This window comes from Perca fluviatilis, chromosome 2 (assembly GCF_010015445.1).
Source record: "Perca fluviatilis chromosome 2, GENO_Pfluv_1.0, whole genome shotgun sequence".
NCBI classification, from domain to species: Eukaryota; Metazoa; Chordata; class Actinopteri; order Perciformes; family Percidae; genus Perca; species Perca fluviatilis.
The window spans coordinates 24142409-24160910 of NC_053113.1; the positions used below are offsets into that span (position 1 = coordinate 24142409).

An 18502-nucleotide genomic window follows, 5' to 3' on the forward strand; every position below is an offset into this window, starting at 1 on the left:
CTCTGTGTCTACCTCCCCTGTTGAGCAGTGACCACATACATGCTCCTCCAGCCTGGTCACACAGAATTCCGTGAAATGGTCACGAACTGTTAACACTGCATTACAAAGGGTGGTGGCACGGAATGTGTGAAAATTCTGTGTGTTCACCACGCAAACAAGTGAAGTGGTGGTAATATTAGAAGCAGCACGGTAGCAAGTAGTATGAAAGCCCGAAAATCCGATGTAGTTGTTTGGTTGGATGAGAAGACGGGGATGGGTATGTCACGTTTGCTAAACCCAACCATAACCGCCCATTCTTTTTCGAAACCCAACCGTCCCGTTGTTGTGCCGCGTCCCGTTATTGTTTTCCTAAACCCAACCATCCCATTGTTGGAAACGTAAGCCCACCCACGACCTTTTCCTTAACTTAAGGGGCCGTGTTCATTTCACGGAATTCTTCCACGGGCCAATTACGGAATTTTTCCAGATTCCGTAAAACTGCCACCGATATTGAGTTAAGGGGCCGTGTTCATTTCACGGAATTCTGTGAGATCAGGTTGGCTCCTCTCTGGGCAGCCATGTCTGTCTGTATCTTCCTGTTTCTACCAGTTTTTGGTGGTCACTGAGCCTGTATTTGGTCAGGATCCGTCTCTGTTTTGTATCTTTGACAGAGATTGAGTGCAGATACTCAATTTATATTCTCTGTTTAGAGTCAAATGACAATTTAGTCTGGATTAGGGCTGGGCAATATATCGATATTATATCGATATTGTGATATGAGACTAGATATCGTCTTAGATTTTGGATATCGTAATATGGCTTAAAGTTAGTCTTTTCCTGGTTTTAAAGGCTGCATTACAGTAAAGTGATGTCATTTTCTGAAGTTACCAGACTGTTCTAGCTGTTGCTGTTCTATTATTTGACTTTACCCACTTAGTCATATCCACATTATTGATGATTATTTATCTAAAATCTAATTGTGAAGATATTTTGTTAAAGCACCAATTGTCAAGCCTACAATATCTTCAAAATATTGACATCAAGGTATTTGGTCAAGAATATCGTGATATCTTATTTTCTCCATATTGCCCAGCCCTACCTTGGATTTTTGTTTAAATTCTCATATGTTCTAAATATCGATGTGTTGACGGATTCATAATTAGTTTTATTCTGTTGTGTTGTTTTAAATCAGTGCCGATGAGAGCCTGGTTGGTTAGCTACATCATCAGCTGACTGAGCGGTTTTCAGGCTTCAGCTCTCTTGGGTTGAATGTTATTGTCTGTTTTTTGTATGTTTAACACTAATAGAAAACATCCCAGTTCTGCTCAACAAGCATTATTTGGTGTTTTCCTTTGAACATTTAGAGTTCTTCAACATAAATCAGTGTGAAGGCCCTTTATTGGGTGTCTGTCCTATGAGTCATGCTCCAATCTACTGAGCAGGCATCAGACCCCAGATCGCACATCCATTCGCCATTTTGTACAGTCATGTCAGTATTTGCATAAAAAATGGTAACATTTAGAAAAATACTTTTACAGGTGCAAGAAACCATGTCCATTGTCACAAGGCTTTGGTTTCCATATACACTCAGTCAGAGAAACAAGTCAAATAACTGCACATATTTAAATGCACTGATAGTTGATTGTTTTTATGTGTATTGTACTGTTGAGTTAAAGCAATATTATTGTTCAGACTAAAATAAGTTTGTAATTTTATTTTATTTTTTAATTATGCACCACACTGTTAGAAATCTGTAATACTAGTAGGCCTCAACTATAACTATAGTATATGGTTCTCTTAAGCTAAGGGTTAAACATCTTTCTATGAGTTATGTTGGAGAACTCTGTTTCATTTGACATGTACTTCATTTTAAACACTGACCCAATTCTGCTGCAAAAACACATTTAACCCCACACACTGCATCACAGAATCCCACTGTGTCATCAAGCATTTTTGGTCACAGTGTTCAAAGAGAAATTGTAACAGAACAGTTAAGAGCGTTATGTTTGGCCTATTCTATTCTATTCCATTCTACTCCTGGTCTCAAAAAGTGCTAAACATACTGTAGATATAAAAATGCCACATGCAGTACATGCCATATGAACACACACACTAAAACATATACCTCACATGAAAAGACTGATGTATGCACCAGGGTGGTTCCCACACACACACATGTCCATACAGGTTATTGTTCATTATGGGCTTCCTGGCTTATACCCATGGAAAGGAAGTGGTCACTTTTTGAATACAAATGGCAGCTGAGTACACATACACACACACAAAAAAAAAAGGATATACACACATAAACCATCCAAGCTCCTCACACGTACATTCACCCAGCAAAGAGGAAGTGGTGTTTTCTCATTTGATCCAACACACGCAATCTTAGTCTCTCATACAGTCTCCCAAACCGCAAGCGTAATACACACGCACACACAGGCTCAAATATACACATTTTTACATGCCAGTCCGTCTTGTTTTTTCTCTGACACCCACATCCACTATTTCCCTTTTTTCACACTTGCACGCATAAATGCACACAGGCACACACACACACACACACACACACACACACACACACACACACACACACACAATGATCCCAGGCCGTGGCACTAATACCCGGTTTGTCTGATCTTCTAAAAAACAAGGTAGCCTTGGCCAAGCCGACTAAAAATATGTCCCATGCAACTTCGGCCCAACTCTTTCAAGAGCCAAATCTGGCGTTTTATGTCCCCGACAATTCAATTTTTGACTGCCAGAGTATGATGACAAGGCCAGTCACACGGCTGTCATTGTCACACTCTTTGACAAAGCTTTACATAACCACAGTCCTCCTCATATATTATGAAAAGGGCTAAGACATTATTTCTATTTCGAGCTTACACCAGCAATAATATATATATAACGCAACATGGAACAATAACAATATCTTTTAGAGGTTAGAGACTGTGGGTAGGATGGCATTTCTTTGAGATTAACTATATTTACAGAAGCACTGATGTGTTTTAAAGAGTTAGAGAACAATGCCAAATATTTTCATAAACCTTCCCTGACAGCTACAAAAGCTTCAAAAGGGTTTCTTTACAATTTCAGGTTGTATGAGTGTTTTCTGCCCCGCAGTTTGATACACCACTGCTGTCTGCTGTCTCTACTGTCCAATGCTGTCTCCTCTCTCTACTGTCTCCTCATGTCTGTCTCTGCACTATTTGTTAAACTCTATGACAAAGCTTTGTGTGACCTTCCTTCTTCCTGTTTATATCATGAAGAAATCCCCACTTCACACTTCTCTTTTAAGACTCTGAATTAGAGACATGCCTTAGGATAGAATGCTACTTGGAGTTTTCATCCTGCTCTATATATATATATATATATATATATATATATATATATATATATATATATATATATATATATACATAGACACAGGTTGGTTCTTTGAAACGGCGCTCTTCTGTCCTAATTCACGTCACGCCGTGAGAACTATATGTGAATGAAGATAGTAAGCATGTCAAATTAATTATACATTACCGAAGAAAATAAAAATACAAATTGTGCTTAGCGCATATATAAATAAAGTTTCACATGTAAGATAACATACCTTGTTGGCTGCCTGTCCTGAACAGAGGTTCTGAAAATCCTTTACTGTTCACCTTGGCCTTCGACAACAGTGTAACTCCAACTTAATTAGCAGGGCGCCGTTACATGTGCTCACGTTAGATTTCCCTTGGTACATTAACAAATTCCGCAGCAGTGGAAACCACAAAAGACAACTTTAGTTCTGAGAGGAACAAAAAACACAATGGACTAAAATCCTTAACTATTACATCACATTCATTTTAACCTTTACATTAAACACATTTCCTATTTATTTACTGTAAATAAACTATAAATGTCCTATGAATTTTGCATTAATTCTGCGTTATAAACCGCACATATTTTATAGCACTTACAATGTATATACTTCGTCTTTTGATTTCATTTTAGCTGGCTGCCGCCCTGGAAGAGCAGAGAACCCAGAATGCATTGCACCTGAGGGAACAGATGGAGGAGCTTCGCAGGGAGGTGGAGTTAGAGCTGACAATTGACAGGGAGAAGAACCAACTGCTGCTCCTACAGTACCAGCGAGGCAGCACACAGCTTCAGCACAAGGTGTGTCCCTGTTAATGGAAAATTAAAATATATACACAATATACACAATTTTACATTGCAGAAATATATAATTGAAATTCATTTGTAATAGGCAGCTTATAATTGTTGTATGTTATATTTACAACATAAGGCTTATCAATTAGTCCTTTTTACCATGCCCTCCTCTGCAGCCTTCCTGTCCTATCCCCCTTCCACATCTTTCATTCACCATATTTTGAGAAGAAATCAGACCTGATGACATATAGATAGATTATTCTGTGGTTGCAGAGAATATGACAGACCATGTGCATCACTCAGTATATAGATTTTTCTTATGCTCTCTTTTTTGACAATTTGTTTTCTTTCTTCTCCTTTGGTTGCTTCACTTTCCTCTATATCCAATGTAAGGAGTTTGTAATTATTGTCTGATCGGCCTATGTTAGTCTGTAACTGTGTCTGTTTTTCTGTATATGTTGCATATGTGTCATTAATTCCCTTACATGCCTTCCACATAATTGGAAGACCATTATGAACATACACTCTGCAGACTTCTGACACACACACACACACACACACAAACACACACACACACACACACACACACGCACACGCATGCATGCATGCAGACAGTGTGGATGACACTGTGGTTAGTCTCTGTGTACTGAGGGGATAACCAAGGAAGAAAGACAGAGAGAGACATTAAATCCAGACAGTGGGGGTGAAACAACAGAAAACAATGACACATTAGGTTAACTGGCTTCTTACTGTTACCCACACACTGAAATATATATCCGCCCATAGCTTAGCCGCTTACAGTATGAGTAACAACCAAAACACAAGTAAGTTTCAATACACTTAAGATCACTAATCTGAAATGTAGTGACAGTTAATAAGTTTCCTTAGTGTAGTAAATTCAGAAATCCAACTCAGTCCCTTCATCTCCCACTGGGTCTGGCATATTTCCCTCCTACCCACTTCCTGTGCAAATAATCCCTTGAAGTCCGGTAACATTTATGTCATCTTGATTTTCCTGTAGTCTTTGCAGCAGATTTGGAGGAGTCAGTGTAAAAACAGGATGTTGAAAGGACCAATTCCTTGTTGTATTTAAGATCTCACATGTGAATGAATTCAATGAATGAATGCAAAAAGACCAAATGCAAAACCGTCCTCCAGTTTCTTTGGTGTTTCTTTTATCTAACAGTTGTTGACAAAACACATTAACAGTTAAATAGTCAAAATTAAATGAAAATGTAATCCACAAATTGGAATCAATGTTTTACTCTTCTCCAGCTGGAGGAGAGAGAGCAGGTGCTAGTAGAACTGCAGGACGAGCTGCAGGAGGAAAGGAGGAGCAGGGTGAAGGAGAGAAGGAGAGAGGAGGAAATACACCAGAAGCTGCAGCTCTCCCAACAGCAGGAGGCGCTACAGCGGAGCCAAGCAAAAGCTGAACTACAGCTGGTGACGGAGAGGAATGCTGAACTTCAAGAAGAGGTGTGTGTGTGTGTGTGTGTGTGTGTGTGTGTGTGTGTGTGTGTGTGTGTGTGTGTGTGTGTGTGTGTGTGTGTGTGTGTGTGTGTGTGTGTGTGTGTGTGTGTGTGTGTGTGTGTGTGTGTGTGTGTGTGTGTGTGTGTGTTGATGATGTTTCTCTTTTGTTTGCTGTTTAATTGTCCTCACAAGATTAAGAAAGACAGAAACATTTGTCATTTCACATGTGAAAACAAAGAGAGATTTGCATTTAATTTATAATATTCTACTAATGTGTTTCTGTGCCAACGCTAGTCAAACAGAGCTGGATTAAATTTAGTAAGTGTGTGTTTGTGTGCGTGTGGTCACAGCAAAAGAAGTGAGTGAGAGAGTTGAAATGGAGAGAGAGACAGACAGAGTTAATATTTGCTTTGGCAGCAGTGTGTGCAGTGATGGATTTCTGTGCCAGCACCATCCAAATGGAGCTGAAATAAATTGTGAAACAGAAAGTAAAATAAAGGGAGGCAGCAGGATGAGGTGCACATATGAAGAGCCTGAAGGAAGGAAGGAAGGAAGGAAGGAAGGAAGGAAGGAAGGAAGGAAGAAAGTGTGTCTGTGTGTGTGTGTGTGTGTGTGTGTGTGTGTGTGTGTGTGTGTGTGTGTGTGTGTGTGTGTGTGTGTGTGTGTGTGTGTGTGTGTGTGTGTGTGTGTGTGTGTGTGTGTGTGTGTGTGTGTGTAAGCACAAAGACGGGATGGGAAAGAGAGCATCCTAAAGACTTTTCTGTGTATGTGTATACCTCAGTCTTTGTATGTGTGTTAACACATGGACGCCTGTCTCCAGGGGAACAGTCATCTCAGCTGTCCACTAACCACACACAGTCACACACACAATTCCTTTTAGCTCAACTTTAATTCTCATTTCTCTTAGATTTTATCCTAGTTCTTTGTTTTTTGTCTTTCTTCTGCTTTCATCTACTTCATATTGAGGGAATGTGTTGTCACAACAGAGAAACATTAGTATTCATTTAGAGTTGTGTCACCTGATGAATGTACAGTGCCTTGCGAAAGTATTCGGCCCCCTTGGCCCCCTTTCGTCCTTTTGCCACATTTCAGGCTTCAAACATAAAGATATAAAACTGTAATTTTTTGTGAAGAATCAACAACAAGTGGGACACAATCATGAAGTGGAACGAAATTTATTGGATATTTCAAACTTTTTTAACAAATAAAAAACTGAAAAATTGGGCGTGCAAAATTATTCAGCCCCTTTACTTTCAATGTAGCAAACTCTCTCCAGAAGTTCAGTGAGGATCTCTGAATGATCCAATGTTGACCTAAATGACTAATGATGATAAATAGAATCCACCTGTGTGTAATCAAGTCTCCGTATAAATGCACCTGCTCTGTGATAGTCTCAGAGGTCAGTTTAAAGCGCAGAGAGCATCATGAAGAATAAGGAACACACCAGGCAGGTCCGAGATACTATTGTGGAGAAGTTTAAAGCCGGATTTGGATACAAAAAGATTTCCCAAGCTTTAAACATCCCAAGGAGCACTGTGCAAGCGATAATATTGAAATGGAAGGAGTATCAGACCACTGCAAATCTACGAAGACCCGGCCGTCCCTCTAAACTTTCAGCTCATACAAGGAGAAGACTTATAAGAGATGCAGCCAAAGAGGCCCATGATCACTCTGGATGAACTGCAGAGATCTACAGCTGAGGTGGGAGACTCTGTCCATAGGACAACAATCAGTCGTGCAAATACACACTGGCCTTTTCTTTATGGAAGAGTGGCAAGAAGAAAGCCATTTCTTAAAGATATCCATAAAAAGTGTCGTTTAAAGTTTGCCAAAAGCCACCTGGGAGACACACCAAACATGTGGAAGAAGGTGCTCTGGTCAGATGAAACCAAAATCGAACTTTTTGGCAACAATGCAAAACGTTATGTTTGGCGTAAAAGCAACACAGCTCATCACCTTGAACACACCATCCCCACTGTCAAACATGGTGGTGGCAGCATCATGGTTTGGGCCTGCTTTTCTTCAGCAGGGACAGGGAAGATGGTTAAAATTGATGGGAAGATGGATGGAGCCAAATACAGGACCATTCTGGAAGAAAACCTGATGGAGTCTGCAAAAGACCTGAGACTGGGACGGAGATTTGTCTTCCAACAAGACAATGATCCAAAACAAAGCAAAATCTACAATGGAATGGTTCACAAATAAACCTATCCAGGTGTTAGAATGGCCAAGTCAAAGTCCAGACCTGAATCCAATTGAGAATCTGTGGAAAGAACTGAAAACTGCTTCACAAACGCTCTCCATCCAACCTCACTGAGCTCGAGCTGTTTTGCAAGGAGGAATGGGCAAATATTTCAGTCTCTCGATGTGCAAAACTGATGGAGACATACCCCAAGCGACTTACAGCTGTAATCGCAGCAAAAGGTGGCGCTGCAAAGTATTAACTTAAGGGGGCTGAATAATTTTGCACGCCCCAATTTTTCAGTTTTTTATTTGTTAAAGTTTGAAATATCCAATAAATTTCGTTCCACTTCATGATTGTGTCCCACTTGTTGTTGATTCTTCACAAAAAATTATGTTTGAAGCCTGAAATGTGGCAAAAGGTCGAAAAGTTCAAGGGGGCTGAATACTTTCGCAAGGCACTGTAAGTCCAATATTTACTCTCATTTTTAGCTCTGTATTGGTCTCCACCATCTCCTCAGGAAAATATCTGGCTCTTCAGCTGCTAAATTCTCCACTGTGTTCACCAGATAGTTGCTAAAGCAGCCTGTTTGCGCGAGGGTGACAACAAATCTTCTAATCTTCTGTAGAATTAAAATTATTTTATAAATGAGGGGGCAAGCGTTAGTGTGTTGTGGGTTAACGCAAACTGAGGTGGCTTGCATGTTTGAAAATCAAAAAACAATCATAGTTACTATCTAGTGGTGCGCCTTTTTTATGCTTCAAATACTATCTTAAGTTCTGGCAAGAAACCACCAATAACATTTGTATCTGTTTTCATGCACGTGCAGCTATGCAAATCTGTGTGCCCGTATAGCTTCATGTGTATGTGTGGTGGTTGTGTCTATGGAGGGATGGTGTAATGGAACAAGATGAGCATCCCTTTTTGTCAGAGTGACATGTGTTGAAGCTTCTTTGTCTTTAACACTATCAGGAAACCGATGCATCACTCACTATTCTGGCATCATGCTGTAACCTTCCTGCTCAGCTAAACAATAACGTGAGAGCTGTGTTCACATTTTCTCTCGATCTCTACATCTCTCCTTTGTGCTTAGACTACAATAAGCTTAGCAGCATGGACCTCACACAGGCTCACAATGGAAATACCACATTCTTGCCTACGCTGAGGCCCATGTCGAATGTTGTCTTTCAAATCAGGGATTAACAGGAACACATGTACACCAGTTGTGTATATAATGTGTGCATTTTGTTTGCGAGCATTTCATCCTTAACAGTTGCTTGTATGCTGGAGAAATGTGACTCTACTATTCATTGTGCGCCACAACATTAGCCACCAGAGGATTCATTGAAGGCTGTGAACAGCGGGTCTTTCTATTAATTCCTATAGGATAGGAGGATTCGTCCAAGGTGGATGACGCGGTAATACACAAGTCAATCAACCCATCAATCAAGGTGGAAGATGGGCATCCATTCCAAGTCTAGAAAGGTCACTAAGTCAAGTCAGTGCCTCATAGTCTCTTCTCAGCACTCCTTTATCACCTCCTTTCCTTCTCCTCCCCCTCACCCTCTCATCCAGCTCAGCATTGTTCTGCTACAGTCCGACAGCCCTCTTAAGGCCCTGACACACCAACCCGATTGTCAGCCGTTAGAGAGTCTGGCGAGGTCAGTGACTCGAGTCCGTTCGGTGTGTTACGTGCTGTCGTCAGCCGGAGGAGCCGTTGACCTTCATTTGGGCCGATTTGACATGTTGAATCGGAAGGCGGGCAGTAGGACTCAATGACCAATCTGATTGGTAGAAAGCACTGCTACAACACACACAAGTTCATCATAATCTACAAAAGAACTACTTACATGTGTGCCCTCGTTTAGAAGTCTCCCAGCTAATCCTGCCTTGTAACTGACAAGAAACAACCTTTCTTTTACTGTCTATGGAGCTAGCTGACATGATCTACATCTGAACTACTGCGCATGTGCGAGTGCAATCAAAGAAAGTACAGAAGAAGAAAAGAGGTCTCACTCTGTAGCTAAAACAGAGACCTGAACACAGGGTGAAAAGAGGAGCTGCAGCAGTGAGAGAAGCTGTGCAGTACAACAAAAATATGGTGTTTTTTGAAAATTAAACCATGTAAACCTATTCTGGTACAACCTTAAAATACAGTTATGAACCTGAAAATGAGCATAATATGGGCACTTTAAACTGACCTTTGTCGATCTGAAATGAAGACAGATTCAGCAACTGCATGGCCTATTTCTCGCTTAAAATGTTTTCACAAACACGTTTCGCTGAACTATCTTCGTAAAATATGAGATTGTATTCTGACCAGCCAGACCCACGTGATGCATTTGTCCAATCAGCTGCCATTTTTCATTTTTTGGGCGACAATACAGATTAGCGCCGCCTGCTGTTATGGAGACATATTACGTCTTGTGCATGCGCAGAACGTACGCTCAAGTCAGCGTCGCTTCGGTGGGTTCCAAGGCACTTTTTGGACCAACTCGGGGAGGCAGTCAGTCCGACTGCTTTTTCTGACGGTCGGCCGTTGAGTTGGTGTGTCAGAACCATAACAGTCCTTGTTTTTTGTTCACCCACTGTCTCTTTAACTGCCTACCTTTCAGAGCGCCTGTCCAGATAGGTTCAGCCAGTTCAAAGTGCCCTGCTGCCAATTTCACAGCTGACATGCTCTTTTATGTCATTCGTGGACCTTCAGCACAGCAGCTCCTTCCCCCCACCACCTCTTTCTTTCTGTTCTTTCTCATCTAATTTAAAGGGGCCATTTTTTTTACTGTGCTGTGTCGTGAGTTTTGGAGCAGATCAATCAGTATAATCCCTTTAGATGACCTTTGATTTGTATTTCTTTCTAGCGTTTTGACACTGTTCCTTAGTTCTGTCTCTAATGATCCCTTTAAGTTCTTATCTAATTCAAACCCAAGCTTCTATCCCCATGTTCTTTAGAAAAGTTTGATTGATCCTTGTGTGTGTGTGTGTGTGTGTGTGTGTGTGTGTGTGTGTGTGTGTGTGTGTGTGTGTGTGTGTGTGTGTGTGTGTGTGTGTTGGTTAGAGATAATCAGGTTTTGATCATGACCTTGTGATATCGCTCTGTTGCCAAGATACTGTTGCAATGTCGAGACATTTTCTTCATTAAGTGTTGAAGAATAAGAGTGACCTTTCACCTAGATCAATTTTCAAGCTCAATCTCTGAAAGAGTCATTTTAGGACTGAACAACAGAAATCAGTTCAAAAAAATCTATTTCACTGTCACATAAACTGAACAAATAAAAAACAGAAAAAAGAAAATTCAGAACTGTGCTGCTGTAAGCGTTTGAAGAACATATTTGCTATTTTTTTCACACTCATCCATAAACTTTGTATCTCATAGGGCGCTTCTACCTACAAATGCTAAACCTGATGACCTTATGTGGCCCCTGCTTATGGTTGTATCCAATAAATCAGCACACCATTGTCACCACTTTACTACTTAAGAGTACAACCTTGAACAATACTTCCCATAATTCTTTAACACATATTGAAAAGCCAAGTCATGTGTCTTCTTGTAAGAAGTCCAGGAGGTTTCATAGTCTCTGAACGTTTGGATTGTCTTTTTCACCATGACAATAGTATTGAACATATTAATTCAATAACAATATATGTGTGTGAATGTGTTTAATTGAAAAGTTTATTTATTATTAAGGGGTAAAGGTCACTTTGTCTGGGGAAACGACGTCTGACCTTTAACCTCCCACTAACCACACTGAGGTCACACACACACAACACATAGGACACACAACACATGCAAGGTCAAAAAGTAGTGTCTGTGTGATATGTTTAACTGCATTTGGGTGTGCTAGTCTCTCCAAATGCAAGCCTAAGAGCATATCTATGTACTGTACGTTGATTAGGGTGTTTCACTGTGTTTTCTGCATAAGTGCATGTGTGTGTCAGTGTGTGTTGCCGCTGGAATGTGGTTTACAGTGTTAGATTAAAAGCAGGGGCTCTGTGGGTCTGCATGTGACTTCCATCTAATAGCCCTGTAACCCTGCTCTCACTAGGAGCCCCTAATGATGTCTGTCTCTCTCTGCAGCTAGACTGGCATGCAAGACATCACACGCACGCATGCACACACACACACACATATGCGCGGACGCGCACGCACACACACACACACACACACACACACACACACACACACACATGATCTAACCCATGCCTGCATATAAACAGGGAGAAAGGAGACTCACATTCCAAGTCTTGCATACACACACAGAAAGGAAGTGGCCAAACAACGTGTGTGCAAACTGTCACACACACTCTCACAATAATTGCATACACACATACACACTGCACATGGAACATGGATATTGTGGTATATAGGCACCTATTAACACATACACATATGTTGACAATTACAGACACATAAAAAGAAAACCATACGCAAAATTTGAGCGTAAAAAGAGAGTATCCACACATTTACTGTATTTCTTTCATCATTGGGGATTTCCCTCGCCGAACAGTCAGGACCAGATTTGGACATACACGCACAGAGGCAACACGTGCGTACATTGTTTTAGCATCTGGCAGTAGAGAGATACATACTGTATTTAACCCTCAGAAACACACACACGCCCATTACCATTATGGCAACATATGTTTTGGATCAACAGGGACCTGTTCACACAGTATCACTCACATATCAGACCATGACAAAATTACTGGTGAAACTGATGAAACTAGTCAGAATATTAACAGAACATTATCAGAATATTTATTAATATTCATATTTTACTGTATTTTAGTTTCATTTTATTCAACTGGTAATTTAGGTTTAATAATTCAAGGTTTTTCATGTGATATTTGACATCACTGTTAGCCTAGAGATGCACTGGAAGTATACATGTTAGAAGCGATGACATAAAATTAGCAGACGTACCGTCCGTGACGTCCCCCATTGGTTGGTGGAGTGCCGTTTTGAAGCCTCCAGTTTGGCGGTACGTTTTTTTGCAACCGGATGTGACTATTTTTTACAAGAGACGTTCTGGGGAGGATGGCACGGCTAAGCCATTGTTGTTTATGGTTGCAATGGTGCTGCGCTAAGCTAAACGCTAAAGATTTTCAACCCTTCTCATACGAGTCATCCAGCGGAGTTTTACCTGTGGCAAAAACACAGGTCTTTCCATTCATTTTGAATGGGGGTAGTGCGTTTAGGTTGGGGCCAGGGGGTGCCGCAGGGGGGACACGCAAAAAAACGCAGCGGGCCTGCAGTGAAAAGTTGAGACTGACTCAACTTTTGGAGAAACGCAACCCCGCGTCACGCTGCGTCGACCAATCGTGTGATCAGACTTGTCAGTCAGTTTTGAGGCAGTGTGAGAGTCCCATACAGGAAACAGGAAACATCACTGTCTCTATCGCTGCCACAAGAAAGTTTTAAAACACCAAACACAAGCACTGAACTGCCCAGGAGTTTATGTAACAGCTGAATGTTTACCAAACAACAAAGCACAGTCGATCTGTCTCGCTCTTCTCTTTTCTTTCTCTCTTTCTTAGTGAAATGAAGCTGCCTTCAAGTGCAGTCGGAAATGTCGAGATCTATAAAGGATCTGACGAAAAACAGTAACTGTGAAATATAAAGTCTACTTGGGCTACATTGGGGGATTAAAGAACACAACAGGACGTCACACAAATAGGCCGTTTCAGTGACACTCCCACACCACCGCACAACCCTGCGGAAAATCGCATGATTACTTATTTTGGTCTGAATGGGCCCTAAGATGTTTCTTGGCGACCAAAATGTCCCAACTAACTTTGATGAAGTGAAAACACACAGTCAGAGGGTCAAAGTTCAAGATTAAAACACAGACAAAACCCAAAGACTATTTTCCCATTTTAACGTACACAGTGCCATGGTTAGCATTGCTAAGCCTCTGTCCCGACTGACAGATCAGTGTATAGCCACGCCCCTAAAGCATCCCCTGCTTTATCGTCTATTTTAAAATAAATGGGACCATAATTAAAAAATGTAAATCCTTCTGCATTGAAGAAGACTTGAAACTAGCGATTGAGACCATAAACTCATTTTGAAAATGTTTACTAAGGTAATAAATCAAGTGAGAAGTAGGGTCATTTTCCCATAGACTTTTATAGAAACAGAGTTCTTTTAGCAACTAGTGGAGTCGCCCTTGATGGAAATTAGATAGAATGCACGTTTAAGGCACTTCCACATTGGCTTCATTTCTCACACCCGGAAACTTTGTCCACTAAACAACTTAAAATCTATGGTTAGAAGAAATTACACATTATTCCTCTTACGTGGTTCAAGGTTAATTTATTATCATTGTACAACACAGAGTTGCACAACAAAGTGCAGTTGTAGTCCCTTTTATGCTACACAAGATAAACAAAAAACAAAACAAAAACAGTTGTGTGCGATAGTGTAGTGCTTTTTTTTTATTTGCATAAGGAGGAATGTAAACAGCAGCAACAGCAGTATTATTTTCTTTCATTGCTTTCATCAGTGGACCATAGGCAAAATCACCATTGTGTTACCTCATTTGGTGATACAGTAGATAGTGACATAACAGACATTTATTTAAATGAAAATCAAAAATCAAGATTATTAGTTTAAGCCATTGTAACTATGTAACTATGTTTTAGCATTCACCATTATTCTGTAATTATTACTTGCTTAGCAGCAGCCACAGTGTTGTGTTGTTTTAAAAGAACATATATGTGCCAAATGTGAGAGCTAATGACTGACTCTTTAATTAAGTGTCTGTTAAAGTCTAGTATTTAAGTTTGTCACCCAATCATTTAGGGATGCATACAACACGTGTCTGTTATCAAACAGCAGATGGTCAAAATGACGTAAACCATTTAAATGGCACGTGTTTGTAATTAAATGAGCTAGTGAGCAGTGTTTAAGGCCGTGCGCCATATTGGTAGGAAATGCATGCAAGTGATGAGAAAGCTATAAAGGGTCCTGCGAGAGCAGTATTGTTATTTTATTTGTTTAAACTTTGGCTCGTCACTTGAAGTGAGCAGCTTTCCTTTTTCTGTCTGGCTGTCACATAACAAGAGCTGTAGTTTGTTTTAATCAGATTTAATTCAGTGAGAGAGGCTCTATGTCTCAGTAGACCTGAAGATGTAAACAATATGATCACATGCTAACCTCCCAGCACAAATGATTTTAGTGTGTTTTGTGATTCTGGAAAGACATGCACACATACTCTATGTCTGTATATATTTTTTTATCTACATCTGAATGGAAAAAAAAAAAAATATATATATATATATATATATATATATATATATACACGCACACAGCATACAGACACAACGAGCTACAGACTTGTGATTATTGCATCTATGTATTTTTTGCTTTCCTGTTCTGAAGGTGATACTGGATCACTGTGACTGTGTGTTAGGGTAGCTTTCCTGTGTGGTCAAAGTCTCTTTGATTATGTCAGTTAGTATTATAGTGTTCTCACAAATGTAAACACACATTTTTACATTTCTGTTAATGTACCAGTTAAACAAGCAATCTTTGTAAATAAGTCTGTTTTAGAGGTATTGGCAGGTGTGTTTTTTAAACTTTGGACAGAGCCAGGCTAGTTTCTAGTTATCATTTTTTGCTTAAAGAAAGGGAATATTTTTTCAATAAAGATGACTTGCACTAAATGACTTGCTGAAACACTACTTGTTGTTCCTCCAGGTGGCGTTACTCCAGGAGACAGTAAGAAAGGAGTGTGAGGAGAGGGAGGAGCTGACTGCTGCCCTGTCTCAAGCTCAAGAGGAGCTTCTTGGGCTGCGATCCCTAGCATCTCATCAGGGTTCCTCCAGGTCTCCTCCAACCCCCATGGAGAGACTAACTCCCCCAGGGAACAAGCATTACCATCTCCATGGTCAAACCCGGGTACCTCTTACTCGCTCTTTGAACTCCCCAAACACACTGCGACCCTCTCCTGCCTGCCCAGACAAAGACAGCGGACAGGGCACAGATGGAGGAAGAGCAGGGAGGAGTTTTGAGTCTTGGAATCGTGGTAGAGAAAAAAGACGAGAGGGGACACTGCCGAGACTGAAAGCCAGCAGCAGCGTGAGCGAAGTCAAAAGTACGGTCAGTTTGGCGATGGTGAGGAAGGAGAGACTGTAAAAAGCAATCTGAATGAAGGACCATATATGTATTAAACAGCTATTGCGCCTTCAAAAATAAAACATTTCAATGTTGTTTTGAAATATTATTTTTATAGTCATTTTATTAGTATTTTAATATTAATTATATTATTTGAATTGTATTTTTATTCTTCCCTTAGAATTTAATATTATATAATACAATTTTGTCAAATATCCCTCTAATAGCCTATTCTAAAAGTCGCACACACACACACACACACACACACACACACACACACACACACACACTTATATACACATAAGCACACACTTTATACACACAACGCAACTACTGAGTCCTGCTGGTGCAGCAGTAAACTCCCAGACACATACTCTCTGACAGACATGCACTTGTGTTCTCACAACTCGACTCACGCAGTCTCAGTGGCACGCACAGGATTTCACAGACAAACATCCATGCACGCACATAGTAAACACACACACACACACACACATTCACACAGACACATGCAAACACACACACACACACACACAGCCTATCACAAGGGCAGGGCTGAAGGAGCATGACAGCATGTCCTTTGCCACCCGTGGACACAAACAAAAGGCTGACAAACACAAAAGAAACTGTAAGGCAAGCACCCCCAGACACACACACACACACACACATACCAATTACCCAGCCCTCACCCCTCAGGCATTGTGTGTTATTGACATCATTCACTCCGTGCAAGGTCTTTCCATCCCTCCCTCCCTCTCTCTCTTCCTCTCCCTCTACATTTGGGATGAATTGGCATGATCTGGGAGAAATGCATGAAGTGTGTGTGGCGTGGAACTCATTTCCCCGCTTACTGGCACACATGGAAAGCTTTTAGTTTGACTTCCCAGTGTCCCTCAATTCCAACCCATCTGTAAGACAATGCATGTGCATGTTGTTCGCTCAGAAAGGTGAGATAATAATGATTTTATCCTGCCAACGTTTCCTCTGTTTGCCAAAACACACACATATGGTTTATCTGCTAAAAATTGGGGAGATTCAGGACGTTCTGAAATATAAAACAATGAACACTCTGTGCCATTAAAACAATTTGCTACTTCCCCTGTTTTTGTCAGCAGGGTTAAAATAGAACATTTCCTACATATAAAAAAACCTGTTCGTGTTTTTTCCTGAAGTTGCCTGTCACGAATTCTCGATGAAGTCATTTATTTACTTTCTTCATTTGAAAAATTTGGTTGCATAAGAATCGTCCTCTACAATTAACAATCCCTAGATTCCCTAATACATGATAAAAACAACAACAATACATATTATGTTTATGTGATAAAGGTAGCATTTTCCTTTGTCCTTTTGCAGCTGGCTTCTTATGGCCTTCCTGTGTTTGAGTGTGTGATTGTGTGACATTTTCTATGTACTCACTTTATATTCCTCAAAGAATGTCTTCCTTTTTCACCCATATGGATACTATTCCAGACTTATGCTGACCTTTTGACAACTGCTCACATTCTCCCTGCAAATGCACTTCTGTTGATCTTTGTTTTTTATCCCTGTTAAATTTCCTCCCACTGTGACCTGCATGTCTGCTGTGTATTTGAAAAGATAATACTCCTCCTATGCCAGAAGAACACACTCGCTGCTCTTACTTATGGTGCGTTCTTTTTGTCCACCGAAGTCGTTTTACGAGTTGTTTTCCGGAGTTACGACCCGGAAGTTGCAAAAAGAACGCCCCCGAGGTCGTATTTACGACTCGTCAAGTCGTCTGAACTCAGAGGACCCCGAGCTCACTTTCAAAGATGGCTACGTCGCACTCACGCGACGTAAACATTGTGGTTATCTACAATTTTAAGCACTTTTGTCTTTGTTGTAACCAAATGAAGAAGTCGCACATAGCGCTTATACTGCTACCTATAGGCATGCCGCTACAGTCTTATTAGGAGTTAAATACCGCCTGATTAGTTATTTTGTAGTTTGTGCAGCTGAAATTGGCTAGAGACGGTGCGGCTATATGACAACAATGGCTTTAAGCCGAGTCTTGAGCAGAAAGCAGAGCAGTAGCCTAACGTTAACGTTAATCAAAACGTAATTTTCATGTATCAAACTGTGAGATATATTTGTGTAATATGTCAATAACTGGGTGAATAGAATCCTAAATGTTACTAAAAATGTTACAAAAATCCATCTTTTCTCCGACTCGTAGTATTGTGTGACAAAAAGAATGCAACAACCCGCGGTTATTCGTTTTTCGACACGGATGTGACGTCACGCTCAAGCTACTAGTCGCGATTACAAGACAAAAAGAACGCACCATTAATGCCACAATACACACTCTCCCTGTCTTTGACACACTCACTGTAAGCTCTGACCACACACTTTGTCTCCTTTTTCCCTCAAAACACAAACACCCCTCTTCTCTCTCTCGCTCTCTCACACACACACACACACACACACACACACACACACACACACACACACACACACACATTTGTCTCATTGTGAATATTCTTATAATCTCTTTTGGCCTTCTGTACATTATTCAACCACTCTGACCCTCTCAGCCTCTCCTCCTCAGCTCCCATTGCCTTTATTTTAGTTTTGATCCAGTTAGC

General features: G+C 40.6%; 1 protein-coding gene across 2 annotated transcripts in view; it reads left to right on the plus strand.

Moving 5' to 3' along the window:
- lekr1 (leucine, glutamate and lysine rich 1) overlaps positions 1–15995 on the plus strand; it is a 97802-nt gene extending 81807 nt beyond the window's left edge. For both annotated transcript variants that reach the window (XM_039787498.1, XM_039787508.1), the window contains exons 10-12: positions 3970–4134; positions 5404–5604; positions 15483–15995. In XM_039787498.1, coding sequence (XP_039643432.1) covers positions 3970–4134; positions 5404–5604; positions 15483–15920 — 804 coding nt within the window. In that variant the 3' untranslated portion in view covers positions 15921–15995. The remainder of the gene's footprint in view (positions 1–3969; positions 4135–5403; positions 5605–15482) is intronic.
- The last annotated feature ends 2507 nt before the right edge of the window (positions 15996–18502 follow it).